The sequence below is a fragment of the Rana temporaria genome, chromosome 3 (genome assembly GCF_905171775.1).
Source record: "Rana temporaria chromosome 3, aRanTem1.1, whole genome shotgun sequence".
NCBI classification, from domain to species: Eukaryota; Metazoa; Chordata; class Amphibia; order Anura; family Ranidae; genus Rana; species Rana temporaria.
In genome coordinates, this window is record NC_053491.1 from 31,325,256 (window position 1) to 31,340,853 (window position 15,598).

The 15,598-nt window shown below is 44.9% G+C and overlaps 1 protein-coding gene across 12 annotated transcripts in view; it reads left to right on the forward strand.

The window, feature by feature from the left end:
- Window positions 1-15,598, forward strand: part of AKAP13 (A-kinase anchoring protein 13) — a 423,120-nt gene that overhangs the window by 346,957 nt on the left and 60,565 nt on the right. For all 12 annotated transcript variants that reach the window (XM_040342370.1, XM_040342380.1, XM_040342375.1 and 9 more), the window contains one exon: window positions 11,155-11,326. In XM_040342370.1, coding sequence (XP_040198304.1) covers window positions 11,155-11,326 — 172 coding nt within the window. The remainder of the gene's footprint in view (window positions 1-11,154; window positions 11,327-15,598) is intronic.

The following is a 15,598-nucleotide window of genomic DNA, read 5'->3' on the forward strand; positions in this document are numbered from 1 at the left end:
TATATTTATTAAGATTGGAGTGATTAGACTCCATCGGTAGGTGCGTTTTTGGTCAATCTATTACTATATAGTGCTTCTACTATGGAGGCTCTCCAAATTTTAAGAGTTAGGACTGCAGATAATACCGGGGTGCCTTGTCGTGGCCTCTGCAGCTTATGCATGCATTTGCAAATATGTACAAACTAAACCCTGTTTTTAACGCATAGTGTTTGGCCAATTCAGTTTGTTGCAGGCTGGCTGGTTAGTTGAGCTGGGCATTTTTCCTTGTTTTTGTTTGACATGTGTTGCCCTTCCATGTGCTCCTTGCTGTTGAGGCCAGTTATAGGCCGGGGCAGTGGCCAATTGTTTGTACTACCTGTGTAGTGTGTTCTCTGTACAGGCAGAGACAGGCATGTGAGCTGTTTGTCAGGTTAGTGGAAGACGGTCCATGTCCTGTATGCTAGGTTCAATGTGGAGGCGACCTGCTGCAGTTTTCTTTATTGAAAACGTCCACAATCCCTTTGTTAATTAGGTGCCAGATTCTCGTAGATCTGCGTATCTTTGCGCGGGCGTAACGTATGCGATTTACGTTACGCCTCTGCAACTTAGACGGGCAAGTGCTGTATTCTCAAAGCACTTGCTCCGTAAGTTGCAGCGGCGTAGCGTAAATCGGCCGGCGTAAGCCCGCCTAATTCAAATTTGGAACGGGGGCGTGTGTTATGTAAAATAACCATGACCTGACGTGATTGACGTTTTTCACGAACGGCGCATGCGTCATCCGTGGAAATCTCCCAGTGTGCATTGCTCCTAATACGCCGCAAAGGACGTATTGGTTTTGACGTGAATGTAAATTACGTCCAGCCCCATTCACGGACGAGTTACGCAAACAACGTCAAATTTTCAAAGTTCGTCGCGGGAACGACGGCCATACTTAACATTGGTACGCCGCACTTACGCCACCATATAGCAGGGGTAACTTTACGCCGGGAAAAGCCTAATGTAAACGGCGTAACTGTACTGCGTCGGCCGGGCGTACGTTCGTGAATTCGCGTATTTAGCTGATTTACATATTTCGACGCGTAAATCAGCGTACACGCCCCTAGCGGCCAGCTTAAATATGCAGTTACGATCCGATGGCGTAAGAGACTTACGCCTGTCGGATCTAATAGAAATCTTTGCGGAACTGATTCTAAGAATCAGGCGCATAGATACGACTGCGTATCTGGAGATACAACGGCGTATCTGGAGATACGCCGTCGTATCTCTCTTGAGAATCTGGCCCTAGGTGTGCAACCTGGACAGTTTCTGTTATACTATGGAAAATAAACAGGTGCATGTGGCGCAGACAGACTTAAAAAAGATTTATCTGCTTTAATGTGGCGCACACCAATTGTTCCAGTTTCCAGCACAATTATAATGGCGCAGGAAGCTTGAATTGCCACAAGCTGGTCCAAATGAACTAAGCTAATCAGAGGAAGCTTTGTACTCTTTCAGAAAATACAAAGCGTCCTGTGAATGACAATGTTTTTGTTTCAGAAGTGAGACAAGAAGTCCACGCCCCGATGACGGAACACAGCGCTGTATATTGTATGTAGCCGATGCTCCATAAAGTTCATGCAGCGCTGGCAACTGTTGGTGAAGGTAATAGTTTGGTTCAAGTTTAGGTTCACTAAAACCTGGAGTTAGGCTTTAAGATTTAATGTATTCTATGTACAGAATAAAAGGAAGTTGGCACAGGTATGAGCTGAAACTTCCAAGTACCCAAATTATAGAGCTCTTCACCCAGGTGAAGTGGAAATAACGATACATATACAGGGACTGAACGATTAAGGATATTTAGCCGGCCTTTAAACAAGTGGAATAAGGGAAACGTGCCTCAAGGTTTATTTTTTCCTTTTAGCCTTGTTAATCCACAATGACAGGAAGTTTAACAGATGAGCTTTGGGAGGCTTTTCTCCCGTCTATGAGCATGCTGTGCCATGTCAGATGTGATTTGCTCTGTTTAGCTTTCAGTATGCATAGTGCTGTAAATGCAAGACAGATATACAGAATGCTCACGCCCAACATTTATTTAGAGCATGGCTCTTGAATTTAAATTCACGGGGGTCCAGTTTGTAAAATTATACTATGGCAGATGTCCAAATCTTGGTGACGGTCACCCCTCTACGTCACTGTCCTCGGCCCCCTTTTTAACATCACAGCTCTCCATTTACATCGGTTGTCCCCTTTACGCATTGCGGTTGTCCCCTTTACGCATTGCGGTTGTCCCCTTTACATTTTGCGGTTGTCCCTTTACATTTTGCGGTTGTACCTTTACGCATCGCGGTTGTCCCTTTACGCATCGCGGTTGTCCCTTTACGCATCGCGGTTGTCCCCTTTACGCATCGCGGTTGTCCCCTTTAGGCACCGCGGTTGTCCCCTTTAGGCACCGCGGTTGGTCCCCTTTAGGCACCGCGGTTGGTCCCCTTTAGGCACCGCGGTTGGTCCCCTTTAGGCACCGCGGTTGGTCCCCTTTAGGCACCGCGGTTGGTCCCCTTTAGGCACCGCGGTTGGTCCCCTTTAGGCACCGCGGTTGGTCCCCTTTAGGCACCGCGGTTGGTCCCCTTTAGGCACCGCGGTTGGTCCCCTTTAGGCATCGCGGTTGGTCCCCTTTAGGCATCGCCACCCTCTCCTCCTTTACATCGGAGTCCCCTTTCCATCCTTCAGTCAAACCAGGCCAGAGGCAGCTGGGTGTTTTCTCTCTCTAGTCTCCCACTCAGCCACCGCTATCATCCTTGTAGTGGGCAGAGCAAGAGGTGCTGCATATCGGGACAGAGGGTGGGAGCTTCTCAACTTATTACATTAACAAGCGAGTGATAACCAAGTCCTGCCCCTCTGTCCTGATATGTAGCACCTCCCACCCACCCGTTGTGAGAATAATGGCGCTGGCCGGGCGGAGACCAGAGAAAGAGACCACCTAGTTTGAGTGGCATGGCACCTGTCCGGACAGGACTGTTGCTTGGTCCAGACCGTGGTCTGCCATTTAGTGGACTTTGATTTAGACGAAACTATACTGTACTATATTTTAAGAAAGCACACGTGTGTTATAATGTTTACATTATAGTATGCGCTCTCTCATTTTTATAGGTAATGGGATTAGATGTCCTGCTTAAAGGGGTTTTCCACCTTTTTTTTAAGTTTATTAAAAGTCAGCAGCTACAAAAAGTATAGCTGCTGGCTTTTAATAAACTGACACTTACCTGCTCCACGGCTCCAGCGCCGGCCGGGGCTCCGCTCCTCGCCCCCCCCTCACCGGCCGGCGTCTTCATTCGTAGTGTGGGCACCCGGCAGTGACAGCTTTCGGCTTCATGGCCGGGCACCCACTGCGCATGCGCGAGCGGCAGTGCGCATGCGCGCGGCGCTGTCCGATTGGACAGGCGCTCGCCTACAGGGAGGGGCTGTGAAAAGGCGATTAAGCTAATCGCCTTTGCAGCCCCTCGGCGGAAGGAGGAAGTGGGACAGGAAGTCCCCTTCTCCTGAAGCCCCCACCCCCCCCCCCCCCCAAAAAAAAATTACATGCCAAATGTGGCATGTAAGGGGGCGAGGAGTGGGTTAAGAGGAAGTTCCATTTTTAGGTGGAACTCCTCTTTAAAGTGATTGTAAACCTGAGATATGAAAAAAGTGTATCCATCTATAGTGTGTACTTGTCTCAATCCAGAGCACTAAGTGTCATTTCGGTCTGCTGCGTCATTCCTCTATCTGCACAAGTCACTTCTGACACGTTTTCCTGACACCAAGAGAAACAAGGTGACAGGGGAGGGATCTTAAGCACACAGCTTGTGATTGGAAGCCTTGGCTCTGTTCCTGTGTGAAAAGGGAGAAGGGGGGGGTGTCACTTCAATTAGCTCTCACCTGTATCTGCAGAGTGTAATTTCAGCTCCCCTCCCCTTGCTTTCTGAAAGTCTAGACAAGCTGTATAGATTTTGGACTTTAGCAGAGAAACAGGTGCAACTTATTTAGGAGCATCTGTTTCATCTCCATGGATCACCTAAGGCCAGTCACTTCACTAGGTTTTATGTAAGGGTTTAAAGTGGACCTTTTGCAGATTTGTTCTCCTTTTAGTTTTGGGGGATGTAGACGTTCCCCCAGAGGGCGCTTTTAGGGCTTTAAAGCGGTCTGGAATAGATACTTTCCCTCCCTTCCTCTCTGTGATCACTGTCATAAGGACAGGGAGGCAGAAGATTTCCCAATAGAGGTACAAGTCAGTACAACAGTACTTTGACAGGGGGTTCTAACCCTTTTTCATAAAAAATGTTCGGACTGTACTTCCACTTATGATTTGTTCATAAGATTACTTTTTTGTGGTGGAAAAAATATCTCCATAATGAGGACCTGTCCCTGCCTATGCTTTTACAACGGATGTTGTTTATCCATTACAATAGCAATAACATTGATAAAAAAAAATTAAAAGTACAGTGTTAAAAAATGTAACTATAAAAAAAACAGAAAGGGTCCCCATTCTCACCAGTGCTCACATGCAAATGCGAACTCTCACTTTAGGTCCCAACCGCGTATGTAAACGGTGATCGCGTCACACATTAGAGGTATCGCCACTGTGGAGCAAGAGCAATCATTTAAGCACCAGATCATCTGTATAACGTTAAACTGGCAACCTGTATAAGCTTTTAAAAGTGTTGCCTATGGAGATTTTTAGGTACCGTAATTTGGAGCCGTTCCACGGGCGGACACCATTTTAAAGCATGGCATGTTTGGTATCTATTTACTCAGAGTAACGTCATCTTTTATGTTTTGTCAAATAATTGAGTATTATAATGTGTATTTGTGCAATAATGTGTATTTTCCTCCAAAAGAATTGCATTTGAAAAACCACTGCGCAAATATTGCGTGACGTAAAAGTATGCAACACTCACCACTTTATTCTCCATGGCCTCTGCAAAAAAATATATATAATGTTTGGGGGTTTTTCGTTTTTTTTTTGTACATGTAGGAAAGGAGGGCCAGATTCACGAATATTTACGGCGGCGTAACGTATCCCCTTTACGTTACGCCGCTGCAAGTTTTCGGCGTAAGTGCTTGATTCACAAAGCACTGGCCTGTAAACTTGCGGCGGCGTAGCGTAAAGCCGTCCGGTGCAAGCCCGCCTAATTCAAATGGGGCGTGTACCATTTAAATTGGGCGCGTTCCCGCGCCAAACGTTCTGCGCATGCTCCGCTAGGAAATTTCTCGCCGTGCTTTGAGCGAAATTACGGCGCCCCGACGTGTTTTTTGAACGGCGACGCGTGTAACGTACTTTCGTATTCCCGGACGTCTTGCGAAAAAAAAAAAAAAAAATTGAAATTCGACGCGGGAACGACGGCCATACTTTAACATGGCTGGTCTAAATCTAAGCCATGAAATAGCAGGCTTAAGATTGCGAGGGGAAAAACCGACTAGCGACGACGTAAGAGAATGCGACGAACGCGTGTATCTTCGTGGATCGCCGTAAACGGCTAATTTGCATACCCGACGCTGGAAAACGACGCAAACTCCTCCCAGCGGCCGCCGGAGAATTACACCTACGATCCGAAGGCGTACGCCTGTCGGATCTTAGCCAAAAGCCGTCGTATCTTTGTTTGTGAATGACAAATAAAGATACGACGCGGGAAATTTGAAAGTACGCCGGAGTATCAGCAGATACTCCGGCGTACTTTTTCTGTGAATCTGGCCCGGAATGTCTAAATTGGCCCAGACTGGATCTGGTCAGAACTTACTCAGCTGGAAGTTGTCACTCCCATGTGGCTATATTGTGTCAGTGGTGCACAATCACCCCCTACCACCCCACCCCCCCCTTTTTTTTGTATGTGTAGTTATGGAAATGCCCTGGTTGCAGTTATTTGACTTGGGTGGCAATGAGTGGGGTTCAGCATGATCCCAAGTTTGGACCATATCTTAAGCTCATCTTTGATAAATCTCAAAAGAAAACAGCCAATAGTGTTCACAGATGGGCTCTATCCCTATAATTTATGTTTTCTAGGACCAGCGTCCACTATGCCCGCTATGCCCCTAGCCAGTGGTCTTGTAACATTCCCTGGGTTGGTATTTGTTAGAGATTGGGCTGCTGGAAGTGAACTGGTTAAGTTGAAAATGTATAAATCTAAAAACCTATAAAAAGCCTGTAGCTTCCTTTTCACTCTGTAGGGATCATTTAAGCTCTATGAAATGACTCATATGTTCTAGTTCCTTTATTTTCCAGATTGTATTCCTAATGACACTTTTAACCCAAGGGATGATCCCAACAATTTTTTTATTCCGGTTTATATTCTTAATGATATGAAACCGATAGATGATCCCAACTGGTTTAAATTAGCAGGCGGTAACTCAACCTATATGGCAACAAGCATTTAGAGCAGGGGTCTCAAACTGGCAGCCCTCCAGCTGTTGTAAAACTACAACTCCCATCATGCTTGTAACGGTCAGCCTTGCAATGCCTCATGGGACTTGTAGTTTTGCAACATATTGAGGGCCACCAGTTTGAGACCCCTGATTTAGAGTAACCTTTGTGGCATCCCATCGCATGAAATCCCTGGGAATCTTACCAGGAAAACATCCACAGATGGTATTTAACGCTTTACCGACTCTCAAAAATGTACCCTGGCCACTCGCCTACCTGCTGGAGAAATTGCGGTAGCATAGGCTCTCTTGCCCATACCTTGTGGTTTTGTAATATTTTTCCTGATCTGCACTATTTCTGAAATATCCTCGACCCCCAACTCCCACCCTTCTGCTGCTAGGCAGAAGTGCTATCCACTTAGCCACTGTTCTGCCCCACTTGCAGTGTTCTACTGAGAGAAGTTGTAGACTCTGGCCCAGATTCTCGTAGAATGGAGTAAATTTGGGCGGGCGTAACGTATCTCATTTGCGTTTTTCATGCAAGTGCTTTATTCACAAAGCACTTGCGTGTAAAGTTGCGGCGGCGTAGCGTAAATCTAATTCAACCTAATTCAAATTAGGCGGGTAGGGGGCGTGTAGAATTTAAATGAAGCGCGTTCCCACGCCGAACGTACTGCGCATGCGCCGTCCGTAAAATATCCCAGGGTGCATTGCTCCAAATGACGTCGCAGGAACGTCATTGGTTTTGACGTGAACGTAAATAGCGTCCAGCCCCATTCACGGACGACTTATGCAAACGACATAAATTTATAAATTTTGACGCGGGAACGACGGCCATACTTAACATTGGTTGCGCCTCATATACCCAGGGGCAACTTTACGCCGGGAAAAGCCTAACGTAAACGTCGTAACTTTACTGCGTCGGCCGCGCGTACGTTCAGGAATTCGCGTATCTAGCTAATTTGCATACTTGACGGGGAAAACGACGGAAACGCCACCTAGCAGGCAAAAAAAAAATTGCAGTTAAGATCCGACGGTGTAAGAGCCTTACGCCTGTCGGATCTAATGGATATCTATGCGTAACTGATTCTAAGAATCATTCGCATAGATACGACGGCCCAGATTAGGACTTACGACGGCATACATGGTGCTGCGCCGTCGTAAGCATTTTGAGAATCTGGGCCTCTGCGTCCCTTTTTAGAAGTGGCTAACCCTTTGGGAATATCTCACCAAAAATGTACTTTTTATTGCAGAGGATGTCTAAAATCTGATTTGTATCTTAGTTCAGACTTCTGGGAAAATCAGTGAGCCAATCACAGAAGCAGGAAATTACATTTCTGGGGGGCGCTCCGTATACCATCTTTGTATAGAACGCCTCAAGGTTGCCATTACCTTTTGCAAATAATGATAATGTTGCAGATTGAAAAGGAAAGATCGTTTTTAAATAACATTCTGTTACAGTATGATTAGTGTAACGAATGTAAATGCCATTTTTGTTTTTCTTTTTTTACTTTCCAACAAAAGTGGATTTACACTGTAAATTGCTTTTTTTAAGGTTTGATCTTTAGGAAACACTAAGGAGGAATAGCAGGTAGTGGTGATATGGGTAGGTGACAATGACGAAGAAATGGCACCAACATCCCTGTCGATAAATGTAAACAAGGGACATTTTTTGGCGGGATTTTGAAGAGTGCCGGCAAGGAAGAAGTAATTTCAATATTCCACAATATATATAAAATAACAGAGTTTTTATTGTTACATACAGGGCATAGTTAAAAAGTTAGCTACAGGTTATATGCACAAGTTTCATGGAAACATCTAGAATTCAAAACAGATGGAAAAGTTGCATCACTCAGCAATAGCATTGGAGTGGTTGTCCCGACATGTTTCGCCTCTGGGCTCCTCGGGGATATTGTAAAGACAATTGGATGTAACACTGTATAGAACAAAACAAAGTTTTGAATCACATTGACTTTGAATACAACACAAATAATAATGGTATGGTAGAGTATGCTGTCAACAACCATCCTACCTATCACTACCTTACAATTTTTATCACTTACCACCCCCTCAGTACACTTCTCCTACGCTTACAATGTTTTCTCCACCACCTCTCACAACCCCTTTTTTTTCCCCTCCTTTCTTTTACGATCCCCCTTCCGCCCCCTCCCCAAAATCCCCCCCTCCTTATTCCAACCCTATCCCCCCCCCCTCCCAATTTCCTTTCCCCTTCCCATTCCATCCCCTTTCTTCCTTTTTTCCCTCCCCTCCCTTCTCTTCCCTTCCCCCTTTTAAAAACCCCACCTTAAAAATGTTCCTTGTTTACACTAAGGAGGAATCGTTTATTTCCTTACTATTTAAATAGGCAGTATTAACTCATAGGGTAGGATATGCAATTAGCGGACCTCCAGCTGTTGCAAAACTACAAGTCCCTTCATGCTTTAGGCTCTGGGTGTCATGCTTGTGGCTGTCAGAGTCCTGCTAAGCCTCATGGGAATTGTAGTTCTGCAAAAGCTGGAGGTCCGTTAATTGCATAACCCTGTCATAGGGGGTCATCAAGGGAATAAGATTTACTAAAACATCTGATTCATTGTTTGTGTTCATTATTGCATCACAGCTGATCACCTGTTGACACCGCCTACACGTTTCTTGGTGTAAAGCCTTTAATTTATTGTCTAAACCTCAAGAAATGAGCACAGATGTGGTTTGATTAAAAGCAGAAGTAAAGCTTTTCTTGACTTCCGTCATTGCCATTATTGTCTTGCCAGCTTCACATGAACAGTTCTAAGCTCCAGCTGCATGTCATGTCAGCACAGTTTTAGCGAACCCTTTCTTATTTTTATTTTGGTGTTCTCAAGAGCAGAATGCCATGGCGTAAATTTATCGACGTGCCACTGATTACAATAAATTATGTAGGATCCAGGCGTGGTCAGGTAAGAGAATAACCAAGAATTTGGTTTTAGGTTATTTACATTGTTAAAAGATGACTTTTAGAACTTTGCATAGAGTGAAAATCTTTCAATGGTAGCTTTTGCATTTTTTTATAACTGTTGTCATGTGACTGTTTGTAGTGCATTGTGTCTGGTTGTCTTGTCCCCACTTGAGTCCGGTGTTCAGTTCTACAAATATTAGGAACGTTTGAAGTACAGTCCCATCCATCCCAAACCGACTATTTTGTTTGCAGAACTTTTAAAATTGTAAATGTATATTTATATAATGTAGGCTGGATCCCCTTTACTCTTTTTTTATTTATTTTTTTGCTGATTGGATTGGCAGCAGGCAGGTGTTAAAGGACACAGGTCTGTTTACATCTACAGCTCCATAGAGGTTAATGGCGGGTACGATTGGGCCTGCCTGAAAAACGGACAGGCAGATCGACCGATCGATCTGATCGTGTGAAAGGATCCCAGGGCTGCTTTCACACCTGTACACTGTGGTTTACCTGCACTGCAGGTGCAACGAAGTGCACCTGTGGCTTTCCTGCAGGTTAGCTGCACTCTTCCATAGACTTCTATTATATCCTGCAGGTGTGGTGCACTCTCTGAAAGCACGCCAAACCTCCTGCATTCAAATTGGTAGGTAGTAACAGAAGTCTATGGTTCAGTGCAGGTACCCCACAGGTGCACCTGTGGAACAGACCTTTTAACCACTTAAGGACCGCCTCCTGCAGATATACGTCGGCAGAATGGCATGGCTGGGCACAAGCACGTACCTGTACTTCCTCTTTAAGTGCCCAGCCGCGGCCCGCGACCCGGTCCGAAGCTCCGTGGCCGCGGGACCAGCGGACCCCGATCGCCGCCGGAGTCCCGCGATCGGTCCCCGGAGCTGAAGAACGGGGAGAGCTGTGTGTAAACACAGCTTCCCCGTTCTTCACAGTGGCAGCTTCATTGATCGTGTGTTCCCTAATATATATTTTTATAGCGCAAAAAATAAAAACCGCAGAGGTGATCAAATACCACCAAAAGAAAGCTCTATTTGTGGGGAAAAAAGGACGCCAATTTTGTTTGGGAGCCACATGGCATGACCGCGCAATTCGCAGTTAAAGCAACGCAGTGCCGAATTGCAAAAACTGGCCAGGTCCTTTACCTGCATAAAGGTTTGGGTCTTAAGTGGTTAATAATCTTCCATTCAAGTTTCTCCCTTGCTAGATGTATTACTGGCTGTGGCTGTCCCAGGCAGAATGCAATTTACAAGCATCGGCTCATGCGGCTTTGCTCCCTCTGCAGCCGCTTGCTTTCTCTAGTGCCGGCTCCATTCAGAACACTGATGCCCTGGGATGGTGGGTCGTGAACCCGAAATGTGGGCTTTCTGATCCGCCATCCCAGAGCAGGAGGGCCAGCGGCTAGGCACCCCTGTTTTACAATATAGAGACAGTACAGTTGCAGTACAATTCAAGACAAGAGGGTTAGGAGGTTACAATCGGCAGGGAGAGTCAGGTGATGCAACTGGTAATAACTGTCTGGGGATGAGTTGATGGAGAAAGTAAAAGTTCAGTTGTCCGGTGGAAGCAAGGTAGGCTTTCATGAGATTGTCCAAAGGCAGACATAATAGATAGCAAACAGATTTGAGGTAGAGAGTGCCAGAGGATGGGAGAGACTCTGGAGGAGATGACGAGAGAGCTAGAGACCAGAAGATCTTGGGAGGATCAGAGTGGTTGTTTTGTAGAGCGATAGTTAAAAAATGTTATATGTAATGTCTGATATGTTGTATATTTTATAACTAAACTAATATGCCATTGTTAGTAGTGTGTGCTCACCAACATCATTATAAACACCTGTGTCTAAGAAAAATGTTATTATTTTTTAGGAAAAGGAGAAAGACAGAGATAAAATAAAAGAGAAAGAAAAGGAACCCAAGGAAAAGGACAAGGATAAGAAGACAATCAATGGGCACTTGTTCAGCTCCACACCGGTCGTCGGTCCATTTGCTTGCAACCACTGTACAAAAAGCTTTAATAAAGATGGCTATATATGTTCAAGTAAGTGCCCCAGTGCTTATACAGCCTTAATGTATAGCCTGTTAATGAGTTGGTGTCCGGTTTGGTTGTGGTTTCATTTAAAGGAAATGATTACTTAATGTACTTGTTTGCATTTCTGCTTTATAGAAGAACACACACAGACACAACTTGTTTTGCTGTTTTTTTATCTCCCTTTTAAATCTCTAATTAGAATATCATTTTCACTCTGCATTTTATTTTAATGATCCCAATTTGTTTGTATGGTTGTTTTTTTTGTTTTTTTTTAATTTTGCATCCCCTAGTGGCAACTTAAAGTGGTATTACATTCCAAAACAAAATTTGAATATACAGCGGCATAACAAAGTTTGTGAACCCCTTTAGAATTAACTGGTTTTCTACAGTAATTTGCCATAAAATGTGTTTTGAATTTTTGACAATTCCTCCTTACAAAACTGCTTCAGCTCACACATTTGCACGATGTCTGGTGTGAATGATTCTCTTGAGGTTATTCCACAGCATCTCTATGGGATTAAGGTCTGGGTTCTGACTGGGCCACTCCAAAAGGTCCGATGACACTTATTTTGGGAATTGAGGTAGCGATGCACTTTTTTGGCTTGATTTGGCTGTTGGTGTGGGAACCCACAATAGTGCCCGGCAGCTACCTGCACTTGAGAATATATAGTTGAATTTAATTTGCAACGGTCACCACCGTTTACGCTATTCCATTCCATCGCCCCATCACACCATACAGTGTCATTGGCATCCACAATGAAAGGTCTTTCAGAAGCCAGACTCAATTAACACCTCAAAGTTAGACATCTGACCTTTACAGACTTAATTAGTACAATGGACACAAAACAGTATTATCATCACACAATGGAATATCTAGGAGCAGACTCAATTAACACCTCAAAAGCATGTGTCCCCACATTGAATGAAAACACTCCATTGACCTGTTGGACTCAGACTTTAACAACTTGTAATATTTCAAGATCTCCTGCAATACATGAATTATCAGTAATGTCCCATCTCATGTAATTTATATCATTTCTCAGTCACCCTATGCCCAAAAAGGGCATAGGATGACCCAAGAGTTATTAGTGAAGCTGGCACAGGAGTACCCCACATCCTTCAAAGGTCTCTGGGTGTCACAGGCCATTCCGTTAAATAATTCACTTAGGCATAGTAACGAGGTGGTTAATTAAAAACATTAAAGCCTGGTACACAATTAGTTTGTTTTTGAACGCAAATAAAGCTGTTTGCTCCAATCGGAGCCGCTGTACTATCTAACATTAGTACAGCAATCTCCCCTGCTTTGCTGTTTTGTTCTGACGGAGGGACAGCCCCCCTGCCAGAACTCTCCGGTCAGCGCTTTCTGTCATTGGCTGTGAGCGCTGATTGGGAACCAGCCGGTTGCTCGCTTTCCAGCATGCACGTCCGACAGAAGCCAGCCAAAGGGAAGGCTTCTGCCGGTCCGGCTCTCGTAAACATTCGGCCCGGGCATTTTGACTTTAATAGTCAATTCCATGTAAACCTGCTAGTCCATCTAAAACTATACCCTCTCCCCAGAGTGACAATGCTGCTGTCCAAAGGTGGCTGTATTTCTCCTCCATCCAGGGTGTAGACATCCTAAGCCCTTGTTCACACTGCCGCGGCTTGCCTACTACAACTTTAACAGAAGTCAATGCAAGTCGCGTTGAAGTCGCACCAAGTAGTGCAGGAACCTTTTTCTAAGTTGGAGCGAATTGAGTCGCACTGATTAGAATGGTTCCTTTGCCGCTAATTGGAGTGCAACTTGTCATGGTGCCTTTGAACTCTCAAGTCGCATGACAAGTCGCAGGATTGTGATACTGGCCAGATCACCAGGTGCAAATTCAATGAAAAAAAAATCCTAAAGATAAGATAAAATGCAGCCGCCACACTTAAGGATTGGAAAGCTGCAATATTGAATTCTTATTTTGGAGGTTAAATACTGCACACTCATTTTTATGTGGTGGACAATGCGCAATAACCTTGTAGATGATACATGATGGCTGACAGCTTCAATATGATGCAATGAAATGTTGGTGCCCGTGATTCAGACAAAAGGTAAATTAACAGTCTGTACATAATGTAAGACGGAAAGGCATGGCTGGTGTTTATTTCACGTGTATTTGTAGACCTAATTTGCTGGGTGTTGGTAATCACTAAATTCTCTAGGTTGGAGAACTCCTGTGGGAGATGGTATGACAAGTGATATTAAATGTTTGACAAAGGGGATGTTATTTTATGTTATATAGAGTAGATCAAATTTATTTAGCTTTCATTAAAGGGGTGTTCCAGCCTTTTTTAAAGTTTATTAAAAGTCAGCAGCTACAAAAAGTGTAGCTGCTGGCTTTTAATAAACAGACACTTACCTGCTCCACGGTTCCAGCGACGCGCCGGCCGGGGCTCCGCTCCTCACCCCCCCTCGCCGGCCGGCGTCTTCATTCCTAGTGTGGGCACCCAGCAGTGACCGCTTTCGGCTTCACGGCCGGGTACCCACTGCGCATGCGCGAGCGGCACAGGGCATGCGCGTGCGGCGCCGTCCGATTGGACAGGCGCTCGCCTACAGGGAGGGGCTGCAATAAGGCGATTAAGCTAATCGCCTTACCAGCCCCTCGGCGGAAAGAGGAAGTGGGACAGGAAGTCCCCTTCTCCTGAAGCCCCCCCCCCCCCAAAAAAAAAAAAATTACATGCCAAATGTGGCATGTAAGGGGGCGAGGAGTGGGTTAAGCGGAAGTTCCATTTTTAGGTGGAACTCCGCTTTAAGGGTTATTGGGTTATAACACTGGAAAACAAAAAAGCCCTTGGACAATCAAGCATAACCCCTCTCGCTCCTCTCAGTTTTTGCTAATGTACTAGAGCAGGGGTCTCCAAACTTTATAAACAAAGGGCCAGTTTACTGTCCTTCAGAGTTTAGGGGCTGGATGGGTGGTAAATGGGAGTAAAAAAAAACTGTGGTCAGTAAGAGGAGGAATTGTGCCCCGTAATGGGTATTAGCGGTAGGAATATACAGTAGTCGTGCGCACAGGGTGTACCTGGGCAAACCCTAATCACCCTGTGTGGATCAGATTCCCCCTGGTTAGACACCTGATATTTCACCAAAGCCCCCTATCGGGGCTCCTAAAAAAAAATTATTGTAAAAAATTTAATAATAAAAATAAAAACCATTGTTGGTGTCAGTGGGAGGAATAGTGTTTCATATCAGGAATCCTCAACGGCCAGATAAAGGCATGCAAATGGCCGTAGTTTGGAGACCACTGTCCTGGGAGAATGCCTGTCCTGGCTTTTCTTCATTTTCTTTTTCTTTTTTATTTTTTTATCTGAGGATTCTTGTAAAGTACAACCTGTCTTCCCATTCCACTATCTTTTGGTGGCTTCAGTTAACCATTGTACAGCCCTGAATTCCAGATAAGGCTATTTTTTGTTTAGTTACCCATGCATTTGCCATACTTGGCTGATTCTCATGGGAGCTGGGTCCTGAGGTTGCTTGCTCAGTACAGGTGCCACACAATGCTTGAAATTTTTATTTTTTTTGCTTTCTGGACCATTAGATTGAAATCTAGATTTCTTGCACCTGGTCATGTCACCTTTATCCAGACACTGACTAGGGTATCTGTGCTTCACGTCCACGTCTCTCTCTCACCTAGGCGAGAATTGCGTTTCAATGCTGTACTATGCACTCTGCAGAGTCACCAGCTACTGTGAGCTACAGAAAAACATCCCTCATCTTTTGGTGAGGAAAACAAAGGAAGGTATTCTGTAGTCCTAATACATTTTCTAGGGTGCCAAGTCTCTGCTCTTTCATAGATACAGTACAGATAGTTGTATCACCCTGAAACATGGAGTATGTTATTTTCAGGATCACCAGTTTAAAATAAAGCCTGAAAAAAGAAAACAAATGCAGCCATCTATATATTGGTAAGCTGCAATATATAACATTTTTGTTTAGGTACTTTAAATTTCATTGTTGCTTGTTAACCCATTGGCACCTGGCCACACGCAAATATGCGGCCTCTCGGCGGGTGGGCCTCGGCGCTGAGTGGCCAGATATTTGCGTGAATTGGTGGTATACAGCTGTGCTAACGGGAAGCTCACAATTGCTGCTTGCTATCAGAAGCTTTCCGATCATGTGACCGCCATGACAGCCAATTACGGCAGTCACATGATCATAAACCCCTCCCCTGCCTCCTGGCATCCTAAACACCTTAAAGTGGAGGTTCACCCGGAAATGTTAATTTTTAACATTAGATTGAGGCTCATTTTGTCAAG